Here is a 26589-nt window from a genome sequence, read left to right on the forward strand (position 1 = left end):
TTGCCAACTTCGCTGGACCACTCAATGCCAGAGAATATGATACTATCAGATTTGGACCTAGTAGACATTTGCGAGAGCTAGCTCATTAGAAAAGCAATGGTTCCACCTTACAGATTTGTGTATGTAACCTTCTCTTTGTAAGCACTGCCTCTCTGCTGTTTGCATCTCTGTGTATAAATCCCTCTGCCCACCCAGTGTGACATTTGTTGTGTGCTATGTGCTATCTAGAGTGATGGAGACCCCATTAATTCACAGTCCCCAAAACATCCTATCACAAACAGTCTTGCTCAGATCTTGCAAATGAAAGTCTGTGCCTTTTCATGTATTGAATCACTCCATTTCACATTGGGATTTCCTCCTTTCCCAGTGCCTCCAACTTTTCCTAGCACTACTGTCTTTTTTAATGAAACATTCCTTCTCATTTCTTATACCTGACAAAATGGGCTCCGACCTACAAAATCCCATGCAATAATAATAAATGTTCTAGTTTTTAAGGCGCCAAAAGGTAAGCTGCTGACCTGCACCCCTCCCCCTCAATTTTACTGTATTTGGTAATTGTCCTTTTTTTTCTTTTTTAGCACCCAGTTTTGATTATGGAGATATGCCTTCTCCCCTTGGAGAATCAGAGAGCACCATCACTGTTCTGCTGAGGCCGGCACAGGGCAGAGGGGCACCGATCAGGTACAGGAAAATATATCTGCTTAAGGGAATCACATGCCGTAGTTGGATTTGGGTGTACAAGGTTTGCTTTTCTAAATGGAAACCAACCATTTTTAAAAATATTGTTTTCAGGGTTTACTTTTTGTTTGTCACAAATCTACATTCATCAAACACCAAATCTACATTCATCAAACACTACATTCATCAAACATCCAGCACCCTTACAAACAGAGGGCCAATCAGAACTATATAGAATTGGTAAAAGACAGGGTTATTAAAATGATTATTGTTCTACAACCATTATTTCACCATAAATTCTTACCAATAAATTGGGTTCTTGCTTAGTGTTGAGCTCTTGGTTCTGATCTTGCTCTCAGGACTCATTGCAAATTGTGGGAAGCCCTGGGCAGAGAGTTTCCAGCCAACCTTCTCTTTCTCTCCTTCTGTGACTCATGCCCTCTTTTCCTCTTCTCTCCTTCTGTGACTCATGCCCTCCACAGAGTTAGCATGGTGTAGTGGTTAAGAGCAGGTGCAGTCTAATCTGGGGAACCAGGTTTGATTCCCCGTTCTGCCACTTGAGCCATGGAGGCTTATCTGGTGATCCAGATTAGCCTGTGCACTCCGACACATGCCAGCTGGGTGACTTTGGGCTAGTCACAGTTCTTTGGAGCTTTCTCAGCCCGACCTACCTCACAGGGTGTTTGTTGGGGGGGGAGGGAAAGGAGATTGTAGGCCCCTTTTAGTCTCCTTACAGGAGAGAAAGGAGGGATATAAATCCAGACTCTTCTTCTTCTCTCACCCACCTGCATGTCTGTCATCTTATTTTGTGTCTTCCTTGTCTGTTCACAAGTTGCTCTTACTGCCCGTGTTCACAGATATCTAAAGACAGTGGCAATGAGTAATGTGCGCAGCAGGGAGCTGTGGTTGCTGGCATGCTAGCAAGTGAGTGGGTAGAGGTGCTGGCAGCTGTGGGTCCTGAAAAAAACCCTGGGCCTTGATAGCTGTCCTGCCTCAGGATATGCTGATGCCAGCCCTGCTTGGGCTCCTTGTGGAGTTACTAGAGCATGCTCTTCTTCTTCTACAGAGGGCAGTCCTTGAACAGTTCCTCTCTGGAACCTGGAGTGAGATTTTAACTGCCCTGTTTCTTGCTCACCGTCCTGTTTTAGTCTTGGCTGGATTGTCTGTTGCCTTTCATGCTCTACCTGATTGAAAAAGTGCAACCCCCTTTCAAAAACAAACAAACTCAATCTTTCTCTCAGAGTACGGATGAGGCCTAGTTTAAACGAGTGAGGCCTAATTTGTAGGTTAGTATATGCCTCTTCTGTACCAAAACTGTATCTCAATCTGGGACACTGAGGAATTCTGTGACTACGATTTCTTAGATGTAATTTGACCTCTTCAAGCTGCTTCAGAGGAGTGTTGATATTTATTTTAAATATTTATACCCTGCTTCAGTGGGGACCCAAGGCAGCTTACAACATGATTTTCCTCCATTTCAGCTTCACAACAACAACCCTGTGAGGAAGGTTAAGATGAGAGAGTGTGACTGGTCCAACCACACTCTGAGATCTTCCAGAGAGCAGTGAGGATTGAAGCCTTTTGGCACCTTCAGACACATGGAATAATGCACTTTCCGTCCACTTTTAATGCACTTCAGCGATAATTTGCAAGTGACTTTTGCCATTTCACACAGTAAAATCCACATTGAAAGTAGATTGAAAGTGCATTATTCAGTGTGAGGTAGGTTAGGCTGAGAGAGCTTAACTTCAGCTATTTGGAGGAAGGGTGGGATAAAATGGGGGTGGCATCTTTCGTTTTGCCTTTTCTGGGGTTAAAACAGCCTATGAGAAGCTATTTCCAACTGAGAAAATAGCAGAAGGTAAAAGTAACTTCCCTTAATCTGTGACTGCCCGTGTGAAATAGAGGTTAGAGTGTCTCCTGGACCCAGCCCAGCACTCTAACAACTGTACCACAGAGACACTTAGGGATTAGGGGCAATTATTCTTCACCCCTTCTGTTTTCTCAGTGGGAAATAGCTTCTATTTCTCAGTTGGAAATAGTTTTATTTATTTTATTGTATTTGTACCCCATCCATTCCTGGCCAAAGCCGGGCTTAGAGTGGTTGAAAGGTAAAGTTTCCCCTTCAGTCGTGTCCGACCCTGGGGTACCACTGCAAGCAGTGATTTCATAGGCAAGCCGTTTTTGTGGGGTAGTTTGCCATTGCTTTCCCCAGCTATTCTTTACCCGCTAGCTGTGTGTTAGGTACTCATTTACCGACCAAGGAATGGATGGATGGCTGAGTTGACCATGAGCCAGTTGCCAGGATATCTGACCCACAGGGGGCTCAAACTCCTGACCGTGTGAGTGGCAGTGCAAGCATTTAACCACTACGCCATGCGGCTCCTATTAGAATGGTTTACATACAAGGTTAAAACAACCAGAAGATCCGATATGGGAAAATGACAGATATGAGTTTCATTGTTATCTCACCCTTCAGTTCTGCCTGCGTTCATTTTGCCCCTGCAGTAGCTCTGCAAGTTAATTTAGGCTGAGAGACTGGGCACGTGGGCCAGCTGGCATCTGATTTTGACCATTTCTGAATCTTTCTCCAACCTGCTTCTCTGATCGTGTTCCCAGCACATACCAAGTCGTTGTGGAAGAAGACAGGCCCAAGAAGATCAAGCGAGAGCTCGGGGGCCAGGAGTGCTTTCCTGTGCCCCTCACCTTTGATGATGCCATGTCCCGTGGTTCTGTTCACTACTTCGGAGCTGAACTGCCTCCCAGCAGCCTCCCAGAAGCCAAGCCTTTCACTGTCGGAGACAATCAAACGTACAGCGGCTACTGGAACCCACCCCTGGAGCCCAAGAAGGCATATCTCATCTACTTCCAGGCCATGAGCAATCTCAAAGGGGTGAGTCGCAACTTCCAATTGTAAACTAGGGCCCCTTATGCACATGCAGAATAAGGCACTTTCAATCCACTTTCAATGCACTTTGCAGCTGGATCTTACTGTGCGGAATGACAAAATCCACTTGCAAACAATTGTGAAAGTGGATTAAAAGTGCATTATTTTGCATGTGTGGAAGGGTCCTCTGATTTGCTTCAACTCCTTCTCAAGAGGGACTGTGGTCTTCTCTTTGTCACAGCTTTCAGGACATCCATCTACATCTCGAAAAGATGAACGGCATATGATGTGTACTGGGTCAGATTGTCAGTCCACGTAGCTCAGTGTTGCTTACTTGACTGGCAGAGGGTTCTCCAGTGGTAGAGAACATTCTTTCCCAACACCAGCTAGTTGTCAGGCCTGGTCCCCCTGGGCCTGGCATCCCAAGACCAGGCCTGACTTTGGTTGGGCCTGGTGCCTCGTGTCCAGTGTCAAGGTTGCATCTGGCTTGTTATCAGCAGCTGGGGGCTTGGATGACTTTTCTGTTGCTACGCTTTGTAACTAGTGAATCAGGCAAGCACCCCTCCTTATCTCCTGTTTCCTGGAGTCTGTCGGGGCTTACAATTCCATAACAATGTTTCTTCTCACTGGTCTTTTCTTGGGTGGGTTGTTTTGGGAATGAATGGGAGGGGAGGATGAGCAAAAGTTTCAAGATATATACTGGGGGCAGAAGACAGAGCCTTCAGCTCCAGCTTTTTGAATCAAGGATCTGACACAGTTCAATGAAGCTCTTGAAATATTCTTGAGTCTTAATTATTGACTGGAGTAACATACCCTTACACTAACAGAGATCCTATAATCAGATGGTGCTGCTAGGAACAAGCAAGTGTGCATATTCATAGATACATACCAGATTCTTAGATTTATCTTGACCGTGAAACTTGAATTTGACCCTCTCTGCCCAAAGACCATTGATCAGCCTTCCTATATCAGCCTAAAACAGCTTTTATTAATTGCTGTTGTACTGACAGTGACTACTATACTTTCTGTGTTTTTCACCATTTGGGAAGACTCCAAAAAGCTTCCACCAGTTTCTCTAGAGGTTAGTTCTTAGGCATTATATAAATAATAAACAATACTAAACGGGAACTGCTGTGCTTGTCCTGTGGGACCATGCTGAGTATTGAACTGGGAAAGTTCTGCATGGAAAGGAAGGACTCTACCTGGACCACAACCTATGTCCTACATAACATAAGAAGGCTTTCTTATGTGTAGTCTGGCCAATGGTTTGTTTTGGCTCAGCTGTAATAGGCCTCCACTCTCCCGGGCTAGTTCTGCCTCCTGAAATTATTTTGAACTGGAAATTTGTGGGATTGGACCCTTGGACTTTCTAGGTACAAAGCAAACCTTTAAACAATGAACTTCAGCCCCTTCACTCAATCTTGAATATCCGCCATAGCTAGTAAAGGGCTGGATTCAACCATCTTTTCTACTGGTGAAAAGGATAAGAGGGAGTAACAGACTTCCCTCTGTGATACACCTCTGAAGATGCCAGCCACAGATGCAGGCGAAACATTAGGAACAAGATCCACCAGACCACGGCCACACAGCCTGGAAAACCCACCAGAACCAGCATAAGAGAGTCTTTTCTGATCACCAAAAAGTGTCTGCAGGAAAGTAAGGGACCTGCATGGATAAAAATAATGTGGGAAGGAGACTGAGGCAAAACAGTGGATTAGGTGAGACTGGCTGGAAAGGTTGGCTGGATCTGACCCACTGCAAAAAGGACTCATTTATTTATTTGAAACAGGTATATCCCACTTTAGGTCTCCACGCCCCTAACAGCATAACCCCAGGCTGTAAAGGATACAAACCGCGCCAGGCAGATGCACAGATTAAAATGCAAAAAACCGTAAAACAATGAACTGCAGATTAAACGGTGCACTGAATTTTAAAAAATACATTCCAAACTACAATCGCACCAAAGTGAAAAAGCCCACAAAATTAAAAATGCACAGAATTAAAAAGAACATGTTGCACGTGTATCCTTTCAGCAGTTGGGAGAAAGATCTTGGCATTCCCTTAAGACTGTCGGGAGAGGCAGAAGGGCCAGAAGCCAGTAAGCATCTCAGTCAGAGATATTCCACTTCAACACCCTTTCTTCCAGTGACTCCTTACATCTGCTAACATAAGGAGAAGGGTCTCTGCAGACTCCAGGCTCTCTGCTTGCCTGTCCCTTTCAGCTCCCCTAGCAGGCTGTGCTGTGCCGATCAGGCAAATGCAACGCACACCAACAACTCGGCCTCGCTTCAGCCAGATGAGCTTTTCCCCAGAAATAAATCTAATCTGACTGTCCAGAGGTTCTATCCCTTGTCTCGGTGGATTTCGTTCAAGATTGCTGGAGTATTTGGGGTGCCCTCCAGTGAATCCTTGATGTCTGGAGTTGACATTTTTCAGCAGCTCCCATCTCTACAACGGAGTTGGGAGGAAAGATAATAGAGAGTTATGAACTGTCATGCCCTGAGAGGCGGAAGCCAGAAGAGTCCAGGCACAGGTTTCTCACAGCTGTGCGTAGGCAGAGTGCTGGCAAAGAGTGGGCCGGGCTTCCACTAAGTAAATGATGTCTAATGTATTGTTGAAGGCTTTTGTGGCTGAAATTAACTGGCTGTTGTGAGCTTTCCATTCAGGGGCAGATAGTTCTGACCTTGGTAGACCAAAGGTCTGGCTCAGGATAAGGCAACTTCAGGGATTCAAGGACAGGAGGAGGCAGTGGCTGGTTTGGAGAGGTGAAGTCATCTATGCAGTCTTAGAACCCTTCATTTGCTGCTCATGGGGTCCACCAACTAGGGAAGCAACTAACAAATCTGCGACTTTAAGCCCTAGACATGCCTCGCAATCAGATATTAAGCTTCCCAGTTCCCATTTCAATTTGTGTTGACTTAAATGCCATTTGTTCAAAGCCCTTTGGGTTTGTCAGCCGCTTTGAGCTTATTAAGAAGGAACATAAATCTAAGAAGCCATTGGCTGAGATCTGGTTATTTTTGCTCCTAACATTTCACCTGCATCTATGGCTGGCATCTTCTGATGATGTCAGCCATAGATGTGGGTGGAATGTTTGGAGCAAAATCTACCAGGCCACAACCACGCAGCCCTGAAAATCCACAACAGCCAGATAGTGATGTCTCACAACTCTTGTCAGCAGGGCTGTGCCTCAGTGATAGAGAGAGGGCTTTGAATACAGGATGTCCCAGGGTCCCAGAGAGAGAGAGAGAGGCTGCCATATCAGAAGGGATCAAGGCCGAGCATCTGCTTTGCCTGAAGAAGGTTCTGGATTCAGTCTCAGGCAACTCCAGTGAAAGCAGATGATAGAATGAGAGACTGAAGCTTAGAGATGGAGCAGGGAGGAAGTCCAAAGTTGAACCTCCAGTTAATAGATTCCATGCAAAGGTCTGTTGTCTGCCTGATACATGTTCCTTCTTAGAGAAGGCAATCCTAAGGGGAGAGGCTGTGCCCCAGTGGTAGAGCATCTGCTCAGCATGCAGAGCAGCCCAGGTTCAACACCCAGCACCTCCACTTCAGAGATATGGCTGCAAGTGAGGAGAAAGACCTCTAGCTGAAGAAGAATAGAAGGTGACTAGCCCAAGGTCACCCACTTGGAATGTAGGAGCGGGGAAACAACTCTGGTTCACCAGATATGAGTCTGCCGCTCAGGTGAAGAAGCCCCCAGGGAATCAAACCCTGTTCTTCAGATTAGAGTCTACCTGCTGTTAATCATTACAGCATGCTGGCTCTGGAAAGCCGCTACCAGTCTGGGTAAGCAATACCGAGTTTGATGGAGCAAGGGTCTGATTCAGCCAAAGGTGCTTCGTGACTCAAGTTAGTATTAGGCATTTTCATAGGTTGAAGATCGTGCCTGGGCTAACCTGCGGTCGGCAGTCACACTTTCCTGAACTTGCAAACAAGGCTGAGCTTGTAAACAAAGCTGGTGGCTTCTCTCCTCTGGCTCTTGAGTCCAGATGTCAATCATTGCCAGGTGATGGATTTCTGGCCCAGCTTCAAGGAGGGGCATCCTGGAACATATACACTGCGCTTGATGTCAGTCCGAAAGGCTGATTAGAAGTGGCAGATTTGGAAGTAGGAAAGCCAGACATGAAAGATGTACACGTCAAAAGGGAAATCTTGTAATTAGAGATGGACTACTGAAAAGCTGGGGGGAAAAGAGAATTAGTCTTCCTAGAGCCCCACTAATGTCACTGATAGAAGCTTTCTATGATAATAGTGTGATGGAAAACAATGATTTTATAGGGGTGTTGTGTGGTTTCCGGGCTGTATGTTCTAGCACTGTGGTGGTGAACCTTTGACACTCCAGATGTTATGGACTACAATTCCCATCAGCCCCTTCCAGCATGGCCAATATCTTCTGATAAGAATTGTAGTCCATAACATCTGGAGTGCCAAAGGTTCGCCACCACTGTGCAGCATTCTCTCCTGACGTTTCACCTGCATCTGTGGCTGGCATCTTCAGAGGATCAGATAGGTGCCAGCCACAGATGCAGGTGAAACGTCAGGAGAGAATGCTGCTAGAACACGGCCATACAGCCCGGAAACCACACAGCACCCCAGTGATTCCCGCCGTGAAAGCCTTCGACAATACAATGATTTTATAACATAAAGAGATATGATTAAAGGGAAAATCAGATCATGGCAAGAAACAAAAGGCAAAGCTGGAAAGTGTATGCTATAGCTGGTTTTCCAGCCTCCTCTTTGGTACTGCCATGGTTCTGTGACGCTTGAGAATACCCTGAATAGCACAGCTAGGAGCCCTTGTGTAGCTACTAGATATAATGCACATGATGAAAAATGGTGCCTGTTTGTTTAATTCCCGTTCTTCCATCTGCGGCCGTAGCATTAAAATGTCATTTGGCAGGCCTCCGGGAAGGCAGACATTGGGCAAGGCAGAGGAATGTCTTTGGGAATCCCTCAGGCAGAAAGGATTGAAAGGGAAGAGCTGGAGAGCAAGGGAGAGACAGCCAGCAAGCGATGGATGGGCTCTGTTCTGGGCAAGGGAATCTCTTGGGCTGTGCTGAGATTATTGGCTCTCTGCTTCGGGCTCTCTTGCAGCCTTGAGGGTGATGTTCTCCATCACTGGGCCTCCTTCAGTAGGGATTCAGTGCCAAGCAACACAGTCGGCAAATGTGTTTGTGGTTACAAATGACGGAGTGACCATCTTAAGCAGCTGGCTTTTTAATTAGTCTGCACAGCACTTGGTAGGTGTGCAATACTCAAAAATCAGATGGGGATGCTTTAGCCATGCAGATCTCAGAAAGTCTCGAGGCAGATTGGCTACCTCATGGGATCATCCCATGATTGATTGATTGATTGATTGATTGATTTTGATTGATTGATTGATTTGGGCATTTCTATTCTGCCCAATTTCCCACAGGGCTCAGGGTGGCGTACAACCAAAAAATAATGCATAAAACAATAGAAGATGAAGCAGTTGATTAAATATTCCAGCTAACTCCCAAATCACAGATCCCCCAGCAGCAAAAGCTAAAATACAGTGAACTAACATGGAGTCTGCTCCACCTACAGCATAACCTTCCTCAAATAGTCCCCAAATAGGCCCACAGCGGGCAATGTCCTCGTGCCACCACCCTTGGGCTGCTGGTGGAACTCCTGTTGTAGCTGCCAGATCCCACCCCCTGCAGGTGTTTCCAATGGGGCGGGTGGCACCTCTTCCTTTGGTTCTGTTTTAGAGTTGCCTTGACTCAGTGGTATAATATGTACTTTGAATTTGGAAGGTCCCAGGTTCAATCCCTAGTACCTGCAACTCAGAGAACCCTCTTCTCTGAAATAAATATAGATACTGCTTTTCTAGAGGCCTGCTTAAGGTAGCTACAGATATAGAATTCTTGTCTTGTCGAAGGCTTTCATGGCTGGATTCAACTGGTTCTGGTGGGTTTTCCGGGCTGTGTGACCATGGTCTGGTAGATCTTGTTCCTAACATTTCACCTGCATCTGTGGCTGGCATCTTCAGAGGTGTATCACAGAGAGAAGTCTGTTACACACTGTGTCTAGAATTCTTGCGTTTGGTTCTGGTCATTCCTTTTTAAATAACCACTGGTCTTTTTTCTTTTTATTCTCTCCTCAGGAAACAAGACTGAACTGCATCCGAATTGCCCGGAAAGGTAAATTTTCTTTAGTGTAGGTCCCTTTTGTGGACTGACTTTTTCTGCTTTCTTCTGTTGTTGTTCAGTTTTGAATGTCAGTTTATACCTGCAAGCAAGCCTGAATGGCCCAGTTTAATTCAAGTTTACCAAATCTTGGGAACAAAGCTGGTTCAAAATGCAGCTGCACAGTCCTCACTGGGACACCATGTATATACACACATTTGGCCTGTGTTCTGTTAGCTGCATTGGCTCCAGGTGGAACACCGCATCTGATTCAAGGTTTTATTTCTGATGATTAAACCTCTTAATGGTCCAGGATATGTGTAGCAGTGAGACCTTCTCTCTCCATATGTCCCCCAAAGAGTGCTGTGCTTTTCAGGGAACCAGCACAAAAGAATGCCCGGCCTTTTCAGCCCTGGCCTTGTGGAATGCTCTGTCAAATGAGACCAGGACCCTGCAGAATCTATCTCAATTCTGCAGGGCCTGTAAGACAGAGTTGTGCCACCTGGGCTAGAGTTGAGGATAGCAACGGGTTATATATCTGTTTCTTCTGTGGTTTTGTTTTCAGGAAAGGGTTGGGAATAACCACAGAGTTCCATCCTGGTTAAATTATGTAGAAGAAGAAGGAGAGTTGGATTTATATCCCCGCTTTCTCTCCTGTAAGGAGACTCAAAGGGGCTTACAAACTGCTTTCCCTTCCCCCCTCACAACAAACACCCTGTGAGGTGGGTGGGGCTCCAAGTGTTATTTAGTCCAGCCCCCTGCAGGACATTCACAGTTGCCCCTCCCACTCCTCCAGTAACCCCTTCTCTGTTCCCAAAGTCAGTTGTGTGATAAAAAGACGGGTCCTCCTGTGGATTAGGAACTGCTTAAACCTTGGGAGAAGAGTGTTTGGAGTGTAGAAGCAGCAGCGTTGGATTTATATCCCCCCTTTCTCTCCTGCAAGGAGACTCAAAGGGGCTTACAAACTCCTTACCCTTCCCCCCTCACAACAAACAGCCTGTGAAGTAGGTAGGGCTGAGAGAGTTCCAAAGAACTGTGACTAGCCCAAGGTCACCTAGCTGGCTTGCGTTGGAGTGTACAGGCTAATCTGAATTCCCCAGATAAGCCTCCACCGCTCAGGTGGCAGAGCGGGGAATCAAACTCGGTTCTTCCAGATTAAAGGTCACCGGTTCTTAACCACCACGCCACTGCCGCCGCCACTGCACTGATTCTCCTCAGCATTTTAAATGATATTTAGTGAAAGTAACTATACATGGAGAGTTCCCACAATGGAGGGGAATAAGTTGGATGGGAGGGAACAGGTTCTAACAAGAGTGAGAGATGTCTGGTGCTTTGTTTGTAAATGACCTGGAATTGGGTTGGAGTACTACAACAAGCTTCCAGATTTCCTCAGCATTTTAAATGATATTTAGTTAAAGTAACTATAAATCCTGCATGTAAATTTGGTCACAGTAACAGTGCATCATGGGTGGTGTAGTCTTTTAGTTAGACTTTGGTTTCTTTAAGAATCCACATTTCAGACTGAAATCCCAGGAACTGAATAGGTTGGATAGATCTTCTTTAACAGTCTGTGGCTTAAATCAAAGCTAGCAGATTGCATCACACATTTCCTCGTGGGGGAATTGTCAACACCCTTTTAACCTAGAACTGGAACATCCTTGCTCTCACATAAACAATTTCTCTGCAAATTACTTATTTTGTGTAGCTGAGTTTTCTCCACAGGAGAAAAGAAAACCAGGCTTACACATGAAACAAATTCCTCCCTCGTGGCAGCATAATACATAACCCTAAACTGCCACAGCTCAGAATGCCTGGTTTTGGGTGAAAAATTGAATTGGGAATAATGTGGATGTCAGAGAACAAAGAGTTTTCTTCCCTTTTTTGTACATTCATGTCCAATTTTGAGTCCTCGTGACCTTGCCAGCATGCATTCAAAGCTGGTAACATGAGCAATTGATTTTACCTCCCTGGACATGTTTGGCATTTTATATAGGGGGCTGGCAGTATTAGCCATGGTAATTGTGTTGCTGATGGTCACCAGGAGCCAGTCCTGTGAGTGAAATTGATCAAGGGGGGGGGGTCTATTTCAGTTTCACTTTCTCTCTCTCTCCTTTGTCTCTCTCTCTGGCTGCTGGAATTTTGTCAAATTACTAAATACTTCATCTTTCGGGTGGATTGAACTTCAGGGCCTTGTGTGTTTAATAAAATTCCTCGTGCTTGACTAATATATTTTGCTCCCTTTTGGATTCGGGGAAGGGCAGAGAAAAGAGAGACTGTTAAATTCGTGGCTCGGTGAGAAATGAAAAATAGGTGTACGGGTGTGGTGAGTACAGAATATTAAGGGGAGGGACGGTGGGGATTTAAAACCAAAGTATGTAAGAAGAACCTGCTGGGCTGTACTGGTGGTCCATCTAGAACAGGGTCTGCAAATTGTGGCTCTCCAGATGTTAATGGACTACAATTCCCATTGGCCCCTGCCAGCATGGCCAAGTGGCAGGGCTGATGGGAATTGTAGTCCATGAACATCTGGAGAGCCACAGTTTGCAGACCCCTGGTCTAGAGTCTAGCATCCTTAGACTCTGTACCCTGTTTATTGATTCTCCAGAGTATCCTATTCACTGCTGTGTGAGACAGGATACTGGCTGAGATGGACCAGTGGTCTGATCCAGGAGGATGGTAACTCTGTTCTAAGGCAAACCAAGGGGGTTCTGGCCCATCTTTAGTGATGGTATGGCAGGCTGACCAGACGTCCCATTTTTGGTGGGACAGCCTTCAAACAATTTGTCCCGTGTCCCGCGGGTTATTTCAATTGTCCCGATTGTTGGGAGGCTGCCGCACTGCCTTCTGGGGCACAAGGCAGTGCGGCAGCCTCCCAACAATCAGGACAATTTAAATAACCTGCGGGATGCGGGACAAATTGTCTGCGGGGGGAGCGGCCCGGGAGCCGAAGGCGCCTCTGTCCATTGGGGCGGGGGGGCTTTGCCATTCCCGCATACACGCATGGCCGCAGGAGCACTGACTTCTGGGGCTTGCCGTTTCCCGCCCTGTAACAGGGCGGGAAACAGCAAGCCCCAGAAGGCAGTGCGCTTCTGTGGCTGCACGCGCGCGCACACACACACGGCCACTCCCCCCCCCCCCGTCCTGGTTCACAAAGGTGACCATCTCGTCACCTTATGGTATGGTGGTTCTGGCTTAAGAAAATAAAGGCCAGTCCTTTGAATAATCCCATTTTATGCCTGCTAGAGTGCCTTCCAGTGTGGGGCGCTTCCCATTTGTCCAAAAGGGTCAGGCTGTCCATAAATCAGTGGGCCACTCCGCTGCTTGCAACCTGTTCATCCTCTGACCAGCTGCGAGATGGCTTCGGACCAACAGGCAGTCGCGTGAGTTGCTTGAGGCAATCCGAACATATCCCTCATCAACTCGTAGACTAAATGTGAATGTTGAACAAGGTGAATTCAACCGCTGAACAGGTTCACTGAGAAAGTTCGTGGTATTGCTCCTTAGGAGACTCACAGAGAGAATTTTCTGCCTTGAGCTCTGTGTGTGAAGCTCTTGTAGTTAAGTTCTGTCTACGAAGCCATTCAGCCTCACTAGCTGAAATCAAAAGGCACTCTTGCGGCACCATAAATACTAACAGATTTGTTATGGTGTATCTTTCTCGGACTAGATGCTTGTCAGATACAAGAAGTATGTCCTCAGTTGGCGGATATATACACATGTAGGGACATAGAAACAGATATTATAAACAGTAGGGGTCAAGTAGTAATGAAATGTTGGATGCATAGTCTATGATATTTCCCTATAAAACTCTTGTATATATAAGCAATCAGCCCAGTGCAACCAGAATAACTAGTCACAGCAGCAGTAATTGGTGAGGAGCTATCTGCCAGCTGAACATACATTTTGTGCATCTCTGGAAGTGGGCCCTAGTTCACGAAAGCTTCTGCCATAACAAATCTGTTGGTCTTTTGGATGCCACAAGATGCCTGTTTGTTTTTGCAGCAACAGAGTTATGTGCTTACCCCCCTGAATTTTTTATCCAAGACTCAGGCTCCCTGGGGATTGGTGTATGCTGTGTTTCCATATTGCCTCCAGCCTAGGCTGCAGGCTGTTTCCACTCCTTAAGAACCCACATGAACATTTGAAGCTGCCTTATGCTGAGTCAAACCCTTGGTTTATCAGTGCTGTCTAAGCTGACTGGCAGCAGCTCTGCAGGGTCTCAGTTCGAGGTCTTCCCCATCACCTAATACCTGATCTGATTGCTAGAGATGCCGGGGGTTGAATTTTTGCATACAAAGCAGATATTCTGCCCATCCCATAGCATACAGCTACATTAATGCTAACTGTGACCCTTGGTCTATAAAATTCAGTACTGTCTGCTCTGACTGGCAGCAGGCTGTTTAGGGGGAGGCCTTTCATATCACCTGATAAGCCTCTTCATCTGAGTGGCAGAGGCTTATGTGCTGAACTAGATGTGTTTCCACACTTACATTCCTGCTGGATGACCTTGGGCTAGTCACAATTCTTCGGAACTCTCTCAGCCCCACCTACCTCACAAGGTGTCTGTTGTGGGGAGAGGAAGGGCAAGGAGTTTGTTAGCCACTGTGAGTCTCCTTAACAGGAAGGAAAGGTGGGGTATAAATCCAAACTCTTCTTCTTCTCTTCTAATATGTCCTTCTTTTGGAGAAGAGAAGAAGAGTTTGGATTTATGCCCTGCTTTTCGCTACCTTTTAGGCATTTCAAAGCGGCTTAGAAATTCATTTTCCCTTCTTCCTACAACAGACACCTTGTGAGGTGGATGGGGTTAAGAAAGTTCATAGAAAACTGTGACTAGCCCAAGGTCACCCAGAAGGCTTCATATCGAGGAGCAGGGAAATAAATCCATTTCACCAGATAAGAGTCCGCCGCTCATGTGGAGGAGTGGGGAATCAAACCCGATTCTCCAGATTAGAGTCCACTGCTCTTAGCCAGTATGCCATGCTGGCTCTCTACAAATATTGGCGATTGGACCGGGTACTTTGGCATGCAAGGCAGATGCTTTACTGTATCCCATAACTTGAAGTTTTGTTAATGCTAAGTCAGACCATTGATCTATCAAATTCAGTATTGCCTGGTTGTTGTGGGTTTTCCGGGCTGTGTGGCCGTGGTCTGGTAGATCTTGTTCCTAACGTTTCTCCTGCGTCTGTGACAGCCATGTTCAGAGGTGTATCACAAAGAGAATGTGTTACACACTGTGTCCAATGAGAAGGAAATATTTAGTGGGGTATATATTGTCCATGTCCCAGGGTGAGGAACCAATCATTAAGTGTTTTGAGGGGAACTTGCTATGCAAAGGTGTGGTTGACTGCATTGTACTGCGGGTGGGGTTTTCAGTCCATTTACATTCATATTTGCATTTGCATTCCCTGCAGTAGCAACAATATTAGTGAATGCAAATCCTGTGTCTGGGTGGAGTTCATTGCCCATGAACCTAGCGCGCCCTTGGCCTTTGATTCTGGATTCAGTATTACCTGCTCTGCTGGCAGCCCCTCTCCCGGCTCTTTGGTGGGGATCCTTCATTTCATCTACTACACAATTCTTCTGAGACGTCGGAGAGTAGACCTAGTACCTTCAGTATGCAAAGCAGATGCTGTGCGACTGAGTTGTGGTCCTTGGCCACGGTCCCAGATGAACATATTCTTTGGCATCTATATTCCCTTTCATACCATACTCCCCGCTGTGGCGAGGGTAATTTGTGTTGGGTTAATAGAGTTAATATTGTGGTCACAGTCTGGCCCGTTCTCTGGCGAATGGAGATAGGAAAGAAAGAAGCCAGGAGGAGGGAGGAAAAGACGCCATTTGTCTCTTTTATGCGTTAGATTGGCCGATTGTTTCTTTGGAGCAGGACATTAAGCAGGCTTGTTTTTAATGTGGGATTAGATTGGATTGTTTGCTAGAACATTAAATAGGCATTGTGTGTGCTTGGCTGAGGATGGGCCTTTTGCTGGCACTCTACTTCATTCTGCCTTCTCTGCACTGAGCTGTGGGAAAGACGCACGCCTCTTTGTGGGTTGAACTGCCTCCTGTTCTACTCTGTTGGGTATGGTTGCCCTACGGTTGCCCAACGGCAGCGACTGATCTGTTCCCTTGCACTCCTAATTGCCAAGGACGCACAGACCGAACCTGCCAGCTTTGTCACAAGGGCAGTAGAAAGTGTCAGGGATCCATTTCCAGCTATTGAGTGGTGATGTCAGATGCTTGGTAGCTAAAAGCAAAAGGAACGGTTTTCGGTTACAGATTTAGAGATCTACGATTGCCATTGTTCTGCTTTGAATTTGATGCTTATTACAGAGATTGGCACACAGGAAGTCCCGGTGCCAGTCTTGGGGGTTAACAGGACATCAGATAAAAAGGAACCAGGAAGGATTTCTTAAGCCAGTGATACTCAGTGGTTTGGGATCCACGCAGTGATGGGATTCAAATAATTTAACAACCGGTTCCGGTGGTGGGATTCAAATAATTTAATAACTGGTTGTTTACAAGCACCATTTTAACAACCGGTTCTGCCGAAGTGGTGCGAACCTGCTGAATCCCACCACTGGATCCACGTATGGCTCTTTAGTATGCCACTTGTGGCTCTTCTGAACTCTTTCCCCAAATGTAGCACCTGCCCCATGCTTCAGAAAAGTGGACAAGAACCTCACCCAGTGGGGCTTGTGGTTGATAGATGGTGTCCCCCTTGAAACAAACATTGCTGAAAGAACAGGTAAGCCGCAAGCCTTCCTGAGGTAAGGCCTTGTGCTAAAGACGGAAGTAGCTGTGCCTTTTTTGGTGGATGATAATTGCAACAGTGGCTCTCCACAAGCCGTAGACTGAGTACCACTGTCCTAAGCTAAGTAGGCCTGGGGTCCTGGAAACTTGTTAGATAGGACAGGCAGTTTCAGGTAGTCTGAAGATGTGTGATGCGACAACTTTGCCGAAGCAAGGCAGTGAAGCTGATTCATCAGTGTCTGAGACCACTCAAAGACCCTCTGGACACCACCTTCATCAGGTTTCACAAACAAGTTGTAGTTTGTGACACAGAAGAGCCAAAAAGAGTTTTCTTGGCTCTTCTGTGTCACAGACTACAACTTGTTTGTGAAACCTGATGAAGTTGGTGTCCAGAGGGACTTTGGGTAGTCTCCTCAGACACTGATGAATCAGCCCCCTCTGTTTTCCCTTTATATGCTGAACAAAGATGAAAGCCTTCTGGATTTGTAACAAACCACGATTTGGTTTGGCATCTGAATCTGGTACTTCCATCATGTTTTTCTTGCCTATAAACCAGGATTTCAATAATCTTGGTGCACAGTTCTGGTCTGTAAGTAGGAACAAACCGCAGTTCATTGCAGCGGTCGGTTGTAACGTCACAACAAACTGTGGTTTTTAGCTTGGGTTGGTTCCTATCAATGGAGCTGAACCTTCCTGCCACCCCATGCCACTATTGTCCACTGATTTCCAGAAAACGCTGCTCTCAGGGACATACAAGAAGAGGGAGGTTTGCATTGGGAAGGGGGAATTGGTGGAAATTCCCAATTTACCACTCACTGCCCCATCCAAGGGAGTGGGGTGGAATCCACCACTGGGAGCGGCACAGGGCCACATCAGCAGATTTCTCCTCTGCAGCACATTGGCCCTTGTGAAGGGACAGATCTGCCAGCAGCCGGCCACTGTGGCCCTCCATGGTGGTTGAGTGCGGCATAGAGTTCTGCACCAGCATCCCTGCTCCTTTTCTGCTGGCGTAGCAAGGGTGGTCTAGAGACATAGCTGGCAAGAAGCCAATGTTGGTCAGCTTTTGCCCTGTTATTGCCTCTGTTACACCGGTGCCCAATGCTTTGGACTTACACCACCGAAATGATGGCATAAGTCCATTAAGCCCAGTGGAAGCTTTCTGGTGGCATGGAGGTTTTGTTGTGTTTTTTGCTTTCCCATGCTGCCAGAAAGCTCTCTTGGGAATGGTGAGGTAGGGTGGCTGTATTGCTGTGTCCAAGTACCCAGTCCTTTGGATAGGACTGCCTAACTTTTGGTTATATATTCCTTTGTTTTATTTGTATTTAAAAAGAATGAGCCACCTTCCTCTTTTGTGAAATTCAAGGCAGTTTACAAAATAAATAAAATTATTGTAAACTTCAAAGTAAAACCCATTAAAAAATCCATGAAGGAAGCATATGAGCTCAAGGACTTCCAAGGTTATTTCTTGGCCCTGCTTGTGTTCCTTGCATTCCATAAAAGAAAAGCACCCTGTATGTGTAATAAATAAAAATAAATCTAATCCAAGCTTTGGCGAGGCACCGGTTAATAAAGAATGGTGCATAACTGAATTTAAAGATGTAGGTAGTGTAGCGCTTGGGCAGTTTGGGTTGAAAGGCACGTATCTTTTGTGGGTGGCTAATATTAAGTGCCAACCAATCCCAGTCTTATTGAGATTTGACAATACCCTTGCTTTCAAAGATATTGGAGATTTAATGCAGTAATAGTTCCTTTAACACTGCAATTATATTTCTGAAAACAGACTGCTAAGTGAAACACTTTTGGTAAGTGGTACCCATAACACTAGATCTAATGGAGATGTGTTCACAGTATTGGCAGTTCTTATATACAAGCAGAATATGAGGCTTCCAGTTGGGAAGGTGGCAACTGAGTGTCTCTCTTAAGGTTCTGTGTTGGCACGTTCCAAGTTCTATGTCCACATCTCCTTCCATTTTGAAGCTTTTTCCTCAGGAAAGCTACATCTCATAACAAGGCCCCATTTCTCAGCTGTGCAGTTCTTTTATAGATCTCTGATGTAGTTGGGAGGCGGCCATCTTGCCTGTAGTGGTTCTGCATCCCTTTCAGCCTGGCCATATTTTCTTCCATCTGAGCTGATCACGCTGTGGAACCACCCACCCCATTAAAAAAAATTGCACTAAGGACAAAGTGTGTTAAATGAAACAGTTTTATGGGATGAAAGCCCGTGTGGTGTAGTGGTTAAGAGTGACAGGCTCAAATCGGGAGAAGTGGGTTTGAGTCCCCCCCTCTTTCACATGAAGCTTACTGGGTGACCCTGGACCAGTCACAGTTCTCTCAGAACTCTTTCAGCCCACACAGAGACAGGCAGTGGCGAACCACCTTCAAACATCTCTTGCCTTGAAAATCTTACAGGGTTGCCATAAGGCAGCTGTAACTAGATGGCAAAAGCGTCCTCAACTTGCAGCCAACGTGAGGTGGCCCAGTAGGGTTTTCCAGGTAAGAGAAGAATAAGAGTGGCTTGCCATTGTCTGCAGCAGTGACATAGTGGTAAAAGGCAGGTGTACTCTAATCTGGAGGAACTGGGTTTGATTCCCCGCTCTGCCACCTGAGCTGTGGAGGCTTATCTGGGGAATTCAGATTAGCCTGTACACTCCAACACATGCCAGCTGGGTGACCTTGGGCTAGTCACAGTTCTTCGGAGCTCTCTCAGCCCCACCCAACTCACAGGGTGTTTGTTGTGAGCGGGGAAGGTCAAGGAGATTGTAAGCCCCTTTGAGTCTCTTTACAGGAGAGAAAGGGGGGATATAAATCCAACTCTTCTTGGATTTCTATGCTGCTTCACCAAGTTATTTGTATAGTCTGGAATACCCTGAGCACCGTAGAGCATTTATCTTAGCCCCGTTCAATGCCCTTCCACCACCTTTATTGGAGGGAAGATTTGCCAACCTTCCTCATGACCATCGCCACTATCCATGCTAGTTGGGAATGATAGAAACTATTGAACATGTGCTATTATGTTGTAGTTTCTATCAAGAAATTTGAACTTTGTACATTTGCACAATTTTGTCAAAATACCTCGGCAGAACATTTTTATACCACTTTACTTCTTGAAGAAGAAGAAGAAGAAGAAGAAGAAGAAGAAGAAGAAGAAGAAGAAGAAGAAGAAGAGGAGGAGGAGGAGGAGGAGGAGGAGGAGGAGTTTGGAATTATATCCCCCCTTTGTCTCCTGTAGGAGACTCAAAGGGGCTTACAAACTCCTTTCCCTTCCCCCCTCACAACAAACATCCTGTGAGGTTGGTGGAGCTGAGAGAGCTCCGAGAAGCTGTGACTAGCTCAAGCTCACCCACCTGGTGTGTGTGGGAGTGCACAGGCTAATCTGAATTCCCTAGATAAGCCTCCACAGCTCAAGCGGCAGAGCAGGGAATCAAACCCAGTTCCTCCAGATTAGAACGTACCTGCTCTTAACCACTATGCCACTGCTGCTCCTTGCTGATAGCTCCAATGAAACCACCTTTAAGGAAGCAAGATTCTGTGCTACGGCATGCACAATAAGGCAGAAAACTGTGGTTTAGTTTTAATAACCCAGTGTTTTGTTTTGTATTTTGAACTTTGTCTATTATCTATATTGAGTATTACTTAATATGATCATTGTAGATGATTCATCATTGCTGTGATTGTTCTCTGATCTTGGATCATAATTAAGATGGAGTTGACTTGACTTCTATGCTGATCTCCCATCCCAAGTACCCAACAGGGCTGACCCTGCTTAGCTTCCAAGATCTGAAGATATTGGGCAAGGCTGGACCCTCTGGGGTCAGAGTGTGGGAGGTATTACTGTCCCATTTTATTTGGCTACCTTGTCCCTACTATTGGTTTCAAAGTCTCTGCTAATGAGTGCCTTTGCAACATCAAAAAGTCGATGTGTGATTTTGGCAATCTGGGCGGCAGTGCCGATTCACTGAAACCCCATTCCTCATGGATGTTAATTACTTTAGTGAAACCTCTGTAACTTCCCATTCTATCTGTATATCTTATGTCCTCTTGCATTAGGTTTTATGTTTGACACCTGCTCTGAGTAAACCAATTAGCCTTTGGATCAGATCTTAGTTTCAACCAAGTACACGCACGCACACACGCACACACTCTCACACACACTTCTGTTGTGTATATAAATTAACCTGATGCATCTATACTCCAATTCATCTGGTGAAGGCAGCTCTGACTCACAAAAGCTTATGAAGGAATAAAGGGTGTTTTTTTAAGGGATCCCTGGACTCCCATTTTATTCATTTATTACAGACTAGCCCGTCTGGAATTACCTGTCTAAATGAGTTTATCGAGTCTTCCAACAATCCATTGTTTTGAGCGAAAACAGGGCATTAAAAAAGTACTTAACACTACTAACCATTTAAGAAAAGGTTTGTTCAGCAGACAAAAACCTAACAGAGGTTATTTTCCTAGAGGGAACTTAATCTTTGGTCTTCCAGGTCTTAGTCATAACATAAACAATAGAATCATAACATTGGACGGGGCCAGACAAGCTATCTAGTCCAAACCTCTGCTCAGTGCAGGATCAGCTTTAAGCAACCCTGACAAGTGTTTGTCCAGCTGCTGCTTGAAGACTGCCAATGAGGGGTTCACCACTTCCTTCGGCAGCTGATTCCACTCCTGAACCACTAACTGAACTAACTGTAAACAATAAATGTTTTCCTTTCTGCATGTGATTTATACTCAGTTTATGTCATGGTGCCTTGAAGATTTCTTGTTTCCAATGAACTGTGATGTGTTGTGGCATCCAAATGTGACAAAGTGATAATTTTTCATTTGTCCTTTGCTTCAAACCAAAGTTTGCTGTTTCATCCGACTGTGATAGCATGACAAACTGTGGTTGTTGCTAAGCAGCAAGTCTTTAATATCATAATAGCACATGAAATAGGGAAGGAAGACTTGTTTTGGTCTCAGTGCAATGCATGGGACTCTAAGGGACTCAATGCATGCAGTGTTTGGGACTCTTTAGTTCGGAGAGGAGACGGCTGAGGGAGGATATGATTGAAGTCTATAAAATTATGCATGGGGTAGAAAATGTTGACAGAGAGAAATTTTTCTCTCTTTCTCACAATACTAGAACCAGGGGGCATTCATTGAAAATGCTGGGGGGAAGAATTAGGACTAATAAAAGGAAACACTTCTTCACACAACATGTGATTGGTGTTTGGAATATGCTGCCGCAGGAGGTGGTGATGGTCACTAACCTGGATAGCTTTAAAAAGGGCTTGGACAGATTTATGGAGGAGAAGTCGATCTATGGCTACCAATCTTGATCCTCCTTGATCTCAGATTGCAAATGCTTTAGCAGACCAAGTGCTCAGGAGCAGCATCAGCAGAAGGCCATTGCTTTCACATCCTGCAGGTGAGCTCCCAAAGGCACCTGGTGGGCCACTGCGAGTAGCAGAGTGCTGGACTAGATGGACTCTGGTCTGATCCAGCAGGCTCTTTCTTATGGGCCCTCTTTTCATCACATGAATAACACAGGCCTTTTCCAAGAAAGTCACCTGGAGAGAAAGGAGATTGTTCTGCTTAAATCCTTACAACAAACTGGAACTTTTTAAAAAAAACTTGCCTACTTTTATCCTTTACAGCGGCATGCAAAGAGAGCAAACGGCCCCTGGAAGTGTCCCAGCATTCAGAAGAGATGGGACTCATCCTGGGCATTTGTGCGGGAGGTCTGGTGGTGCTGATCATCCTCCTGGGAGCAATCATTGTTGTCATTCGGAAAGGGTAAGCAGATATTTGTCTCTTATCTTGGCCGCTCCTGCTGGCGGTTCAGTCTTGCTCCCCTTCACTTTCCCTTCTCCTATCACCAGGGCCATTTCACCTCATTTGGTGTCCAGCTGCTTTGAAGGTGGAAGAGAATTGTGCTGTGAATGACAATTTAGGCCACAACCTAACATGGACAGCCAAAGTCTCTCCTGTTCACAGGGTCAGTTTCAACATTGCAGAGTACACAGGTTAGGTCTGAGAGTCTCAGCCTTCTGTTCAGTGTAACAAGAGATCCTTCATTCCCACACTTGCGCTGCTCAGTTTATCTGGAATATTTCTATGCCATCTCCTCAGAGTCCTGCCCAAGGTGGCTTACGGTTCAAAACGGGAGCATGAAAAGCAAGCCATTAGCCATAAGCAGTGTAAAAACTACCTGTGAAACAGAAGCAACCTGTTAAAAATGCAATAAGAGAAAAACCCTTACTTAAAACTCTGTCTGAAAAGATATGTTTTGGCCTGGCGCCTAAAAGAAAGCGACACAGGTGTCAGGCAAGCTTTAAGAGGGATGGCGTTCCAAAGGTGAGGTGCTATTACAGAGAATGCCCTCACTCTAGCTGCCACTCCGCCTCCCCTGTATAGGCACAGAGAACCAATTAAAATTAAGGTGTTAATTAAGGCAGGGGCACAGGGAGCACTTAAGACTGCAACTGTGGCACATCTGGTAAAGGGCTTCAGTCTCATCCCAGCACTGATGATCTCTGGGAGGGGATGCTATTTGACCTGTGTTGGAACAAACCACAGATTTTTAGATGCTAGAGTGGGTGTCTGCCACTTCAAACCCACACGTTCTGTTGCGCATCACTTCAGTCTAGTCTTGGGTCTAGCTGCTGTGATGCTGTCGCACTGAGAACTCATTCTATCTGAGACCATTAATGCCACATAATCTTTCTCTTCTGGCAGCCAGTCCTACTGCGCTTCCCACTTCATGGTGAGCAGCTCTCTCTCATACGCCAGCCCTGTCCCACACAGCTCAAAGCTAACGTATCACTGAAGACTTTCATGGCTGGCATCAACTGGCTATTGTGGATTTTCAGGGCTGCGTGGCCATGATCTGGTAGTTTTTGCTCTTAACGTTTCACCTGCATCTTCAGAGGCATGTCACGGTAAGATATGTTTCTCTCACGTCTCATTGTGACATGCCTCTGAAGATGCCAGCCATAGATGCAGGCGAAACGTTCGGAGCAAAAATTACCAGACTGCAGTCACACATCCCGGAAAACCCACAACAGACAGCCCTGCTCCCTTTACACCTATGCCAGGTTTCCTCTGTAACCTTGCAATGCCTATATGCAGTGCAAACACTGTTCATTTTATTGTGATTTCAGTACCATTTTTTTGTTAACGTCCCTAGGGATGCTGGTTACAAGCCTCTCATGGAAAGTTATAATTTTTAAAAAATTATATACACACATACATATACATCTCTCTCTCTTTTTCCGTCTCTCTATATACACTCTCTCTATATATATATACACACACATACACTATAAATATAAACAAAACAGAAAAGGGGGAAAAGAGTAATCAAAACATTTATTACAATTGCAACCAAAAGAGAAAGAAAAAATGTTTCTATGATATTTATTTATTTTTATTTTTATTTAGAATTATATTATATTTATTTATAATTATATTATAATTAATGATCTAATAGACAATAGACAGTTAATACAAATAGCTATTATTGACAATACAGAACGATATAATAATGGACACAATATAATACTTATAGTCATTTAACAACAAATACATTATGCAATGTCTGATGAACGTAATATTAGACTATGCTGTATTAAAAGTTCTAATAAACGTAAATAGATAAGAGTTATTGATATGTGATTATTATAATTTTTAAATATTCTTTCTCACATATTTATTATCATCAATTCATAATATATATTAAATGTTATATGTCTTCTTCCCTTTGAATCCCTTTTCAATATAGCATTTTAATATAGATTATTAATATTTTTTGTTATAAACTTTTTAAATGCATAATAGGACTTGGATAGAAGACTGAATATCAGATACCAAAGGAGCACCTTCTCACACAGATATTGTTTAACACAGTAGGCCAGTCAGCTTTAGAGTCTGGCCTTTTGCTATTGCCCTTCAACTCCTTATTTGCACAGAGAGCCACTGTGGTCTGGTGGTTAAGAGCAGTGCACTTTAATCTGGAGAATTTGGTTTGATTCGCCACTCTTCCACATGTGTGGCAGACTCTTATCCGATGAACCAGATTTGTTTCCTGGCTCCTAGACATGAAGCCTGCTGGGTGACCTTGGGTCAGTTGCGATTCTCTCGGAACCCTCCTAGCCCCACCTACCTCACAAGGTGCCCATTGTGGGATGGGGAAGGGAAGGTGATTGTAAGCCTTAAAAGCTGAGAAAAGTAGGATATAAAAAACCAGCTCTTAACATTGTCAGCGTGGTGTCGTGGTGAAGAAGGCCAGACTAGTATCTAAAAGTCCCAGGTTTGAATCCCTAGTCCTGCCATGGAAGCTCACTGGGTAACAGTGGGCCAGTCGAAGTCTCTCATCTTGGTCTACCTCACAGGGTTGTTATGAGGATAAAGTGAAGGAGAAGAGAATGATGTAAGCCACTTTGGATTCCCATTGGGGAGAAAGCTGGGGTCAGGGATGTACTGCCCAAGGGGACATGTGGGGTCAAAGGTCCCTGGGCTATGGCCATTTAGTCACCTGGGGGTGGTGACTGTTTTGTTTGTGAGGGCATAATAGGTCACAAGTTAATGGGGTTTATTCTTTGGGGATGTTTTTAATCTTGGAGTTGGAAGCCACCTTGAGTCACAAGAGGAAAGGTTGGGTTGAAATATTCCAAAAAAATGAACACACCTTGGGTTGGATCCTGCCTAAATTTCCACAGGCGCAGCCAGGGAGGTGTTTTTGCAGCTCTCTCCCTCCCACAGGAGTCCTCCAATCCCTCCAAGCCAGGGGTCTGCAACCTGCGCCTCTCCAGGGGTCTGCAACCTGCGCCTCTCCAGGGGTCTGAAACCTGCAACATGCTGGCAGGGGCTGATGAGATTTGTAGTCCATGAACATCTGGAGAGCTGCAAGTTGCAGACCCCTGCTCCAAGCCAGGAGCACTGGGGCTGTTCCAGGAGGAAGGAATTGGTGAAAGTCTTTCCCACTCCTTTCACCCGTGGAAATCTAGTTGGCATCCAAGCCCTCCTATCTCCTTCCTGTTTTGCAGACATTCCGCCTTTGATCCGCCATTGCTTTGGGCAGAGGAAAAGGGATCACTCTTTTTCTGCCAAAGGACTTACCCCTTGGCAAGCCTTGCCAGCATTCTGCCAAGCGCTTGATGACTGTGCTTCTTATCACGGCTCTCGTTGGTCATGCTGTGCTTTGAGTGGGGGTGCTGGTTTAACGCCTTTGCATGATGTGGGGCTGAATCAGTAAATCCTGATGTGCTGCCTTGTCCCAGTGACAAACGGATTCTCCTATAAAAGCTTTGAAAGCTGGAGAGCTCGGCATGAACGATTTTCGATGGAAAGGCAGGTTTTGGCTACTTTGCACCTGACAGTGACCATTCTTAGAATACAGATATTCTGTTTGTCCCACATGCCATCTCTCTTGAAGAATGTAGTCATTCCCTCCCTCCCTTTTGACTGATCCAGAAAGCTCAGGACAGCAGGGAGCGTCTCGTGTTCGTTGCTTGCGCCGAGTAGCTCTTGGCAGGGTTTCTAGCGTGCAAACAGGCTGTCATTGCTGCAACCTTGCTTACTTGTGGGCTGGACAGCTGCTCAGCATGCCTCCTGCGTTTGGGCCTGAGCTGCGGATCAAAGGCTGGTAGGGGGCAAGAAAACAGGACCGGCGCTGCTTGCGTTGTGTTCCATCTATATTTCATTATTTAGCATTCTGCCTGGACAGGCATGATCCCAATGCCCTTTCAGGAACATTAAGTCCTAGGCGAAGGAGCTATTCCCCGCCACTCCCCTAGCAGTCCATTGAGAAATGACAGGAGGCAGCCAGGCGGGTCAACTCATGCTGGCAGGGTAGCAGAGTAGGCAGCAGAGGTGGGCAGAATTGCACGCACATGAGTCTCTCGTGGCTTCTTTGCACCCTCCTGCTGTTACGTCTTGATGCATTTGCATGCCACGCTGTTGGCTGTCTTGTAACCTCAGTGTCTAAGAATAGGACCGTCTGTGACTGCGGTGAGACTGCTTTCTTTTAGAAACCAAATGGGTGAGTCTCTGTGGCAAAAATGAGACAGATGGATTGAAGATTGGGACGAATGAATCTTGCCAGGGCTCTGTCCAGAGCAGTGATAATGTCAAGCGTTT

The 26589-nt window shown here is 45.6% G+C and overlaps 1 protein-coding gene across 8 annotated transcripts in view; it reads left to right on the forward strand.

Annotated features, from left to right (window-relative positions):
• PTPRU (protein tyrosine phosphatase receptor type U) overlaps nt 1-26589 on the forward strand; it is a 488373-nt gene that overhangs the window by 339587 nt on the left and 122197 nt on the right. For all 8 annotated transcript variants that reach the window (XM_048499773.1, XM_048499774.1, XM_048499775.1 and 5 more), the window contains exons 11-14: nt 579-681; nt 3298-3571; nt 9699-9735; nt 22107-22245. In XM_048499773.1, coding sequence (XP_048355730.1) covers nt 579-681; nt 3298-3571; nt 9699-9735; nt 22107-22245 — 553 coding nt within the window. The remainder of the gene's footprint in view (nt 1-578; nt 682-3297; nt 3572-9698; nt 9736-22106; nt 22246-26589) is intronic.

Source organism: Sphaerodactylus townsendi, linkage group LG06, assembly GCF_021028975.2.
Source record: "Sphaerodactylus townsendi isolate TG3544 linkage group LG06, MPM_Stown_v2.3, whole genome shotgun sequence".
NCBI lineage: Eukaryota > Metazoa > Chordata > Lepidosauria > Squamata > Sphaerodactylidae > Sphaerodactylus > Sphaerodactylus townsendi.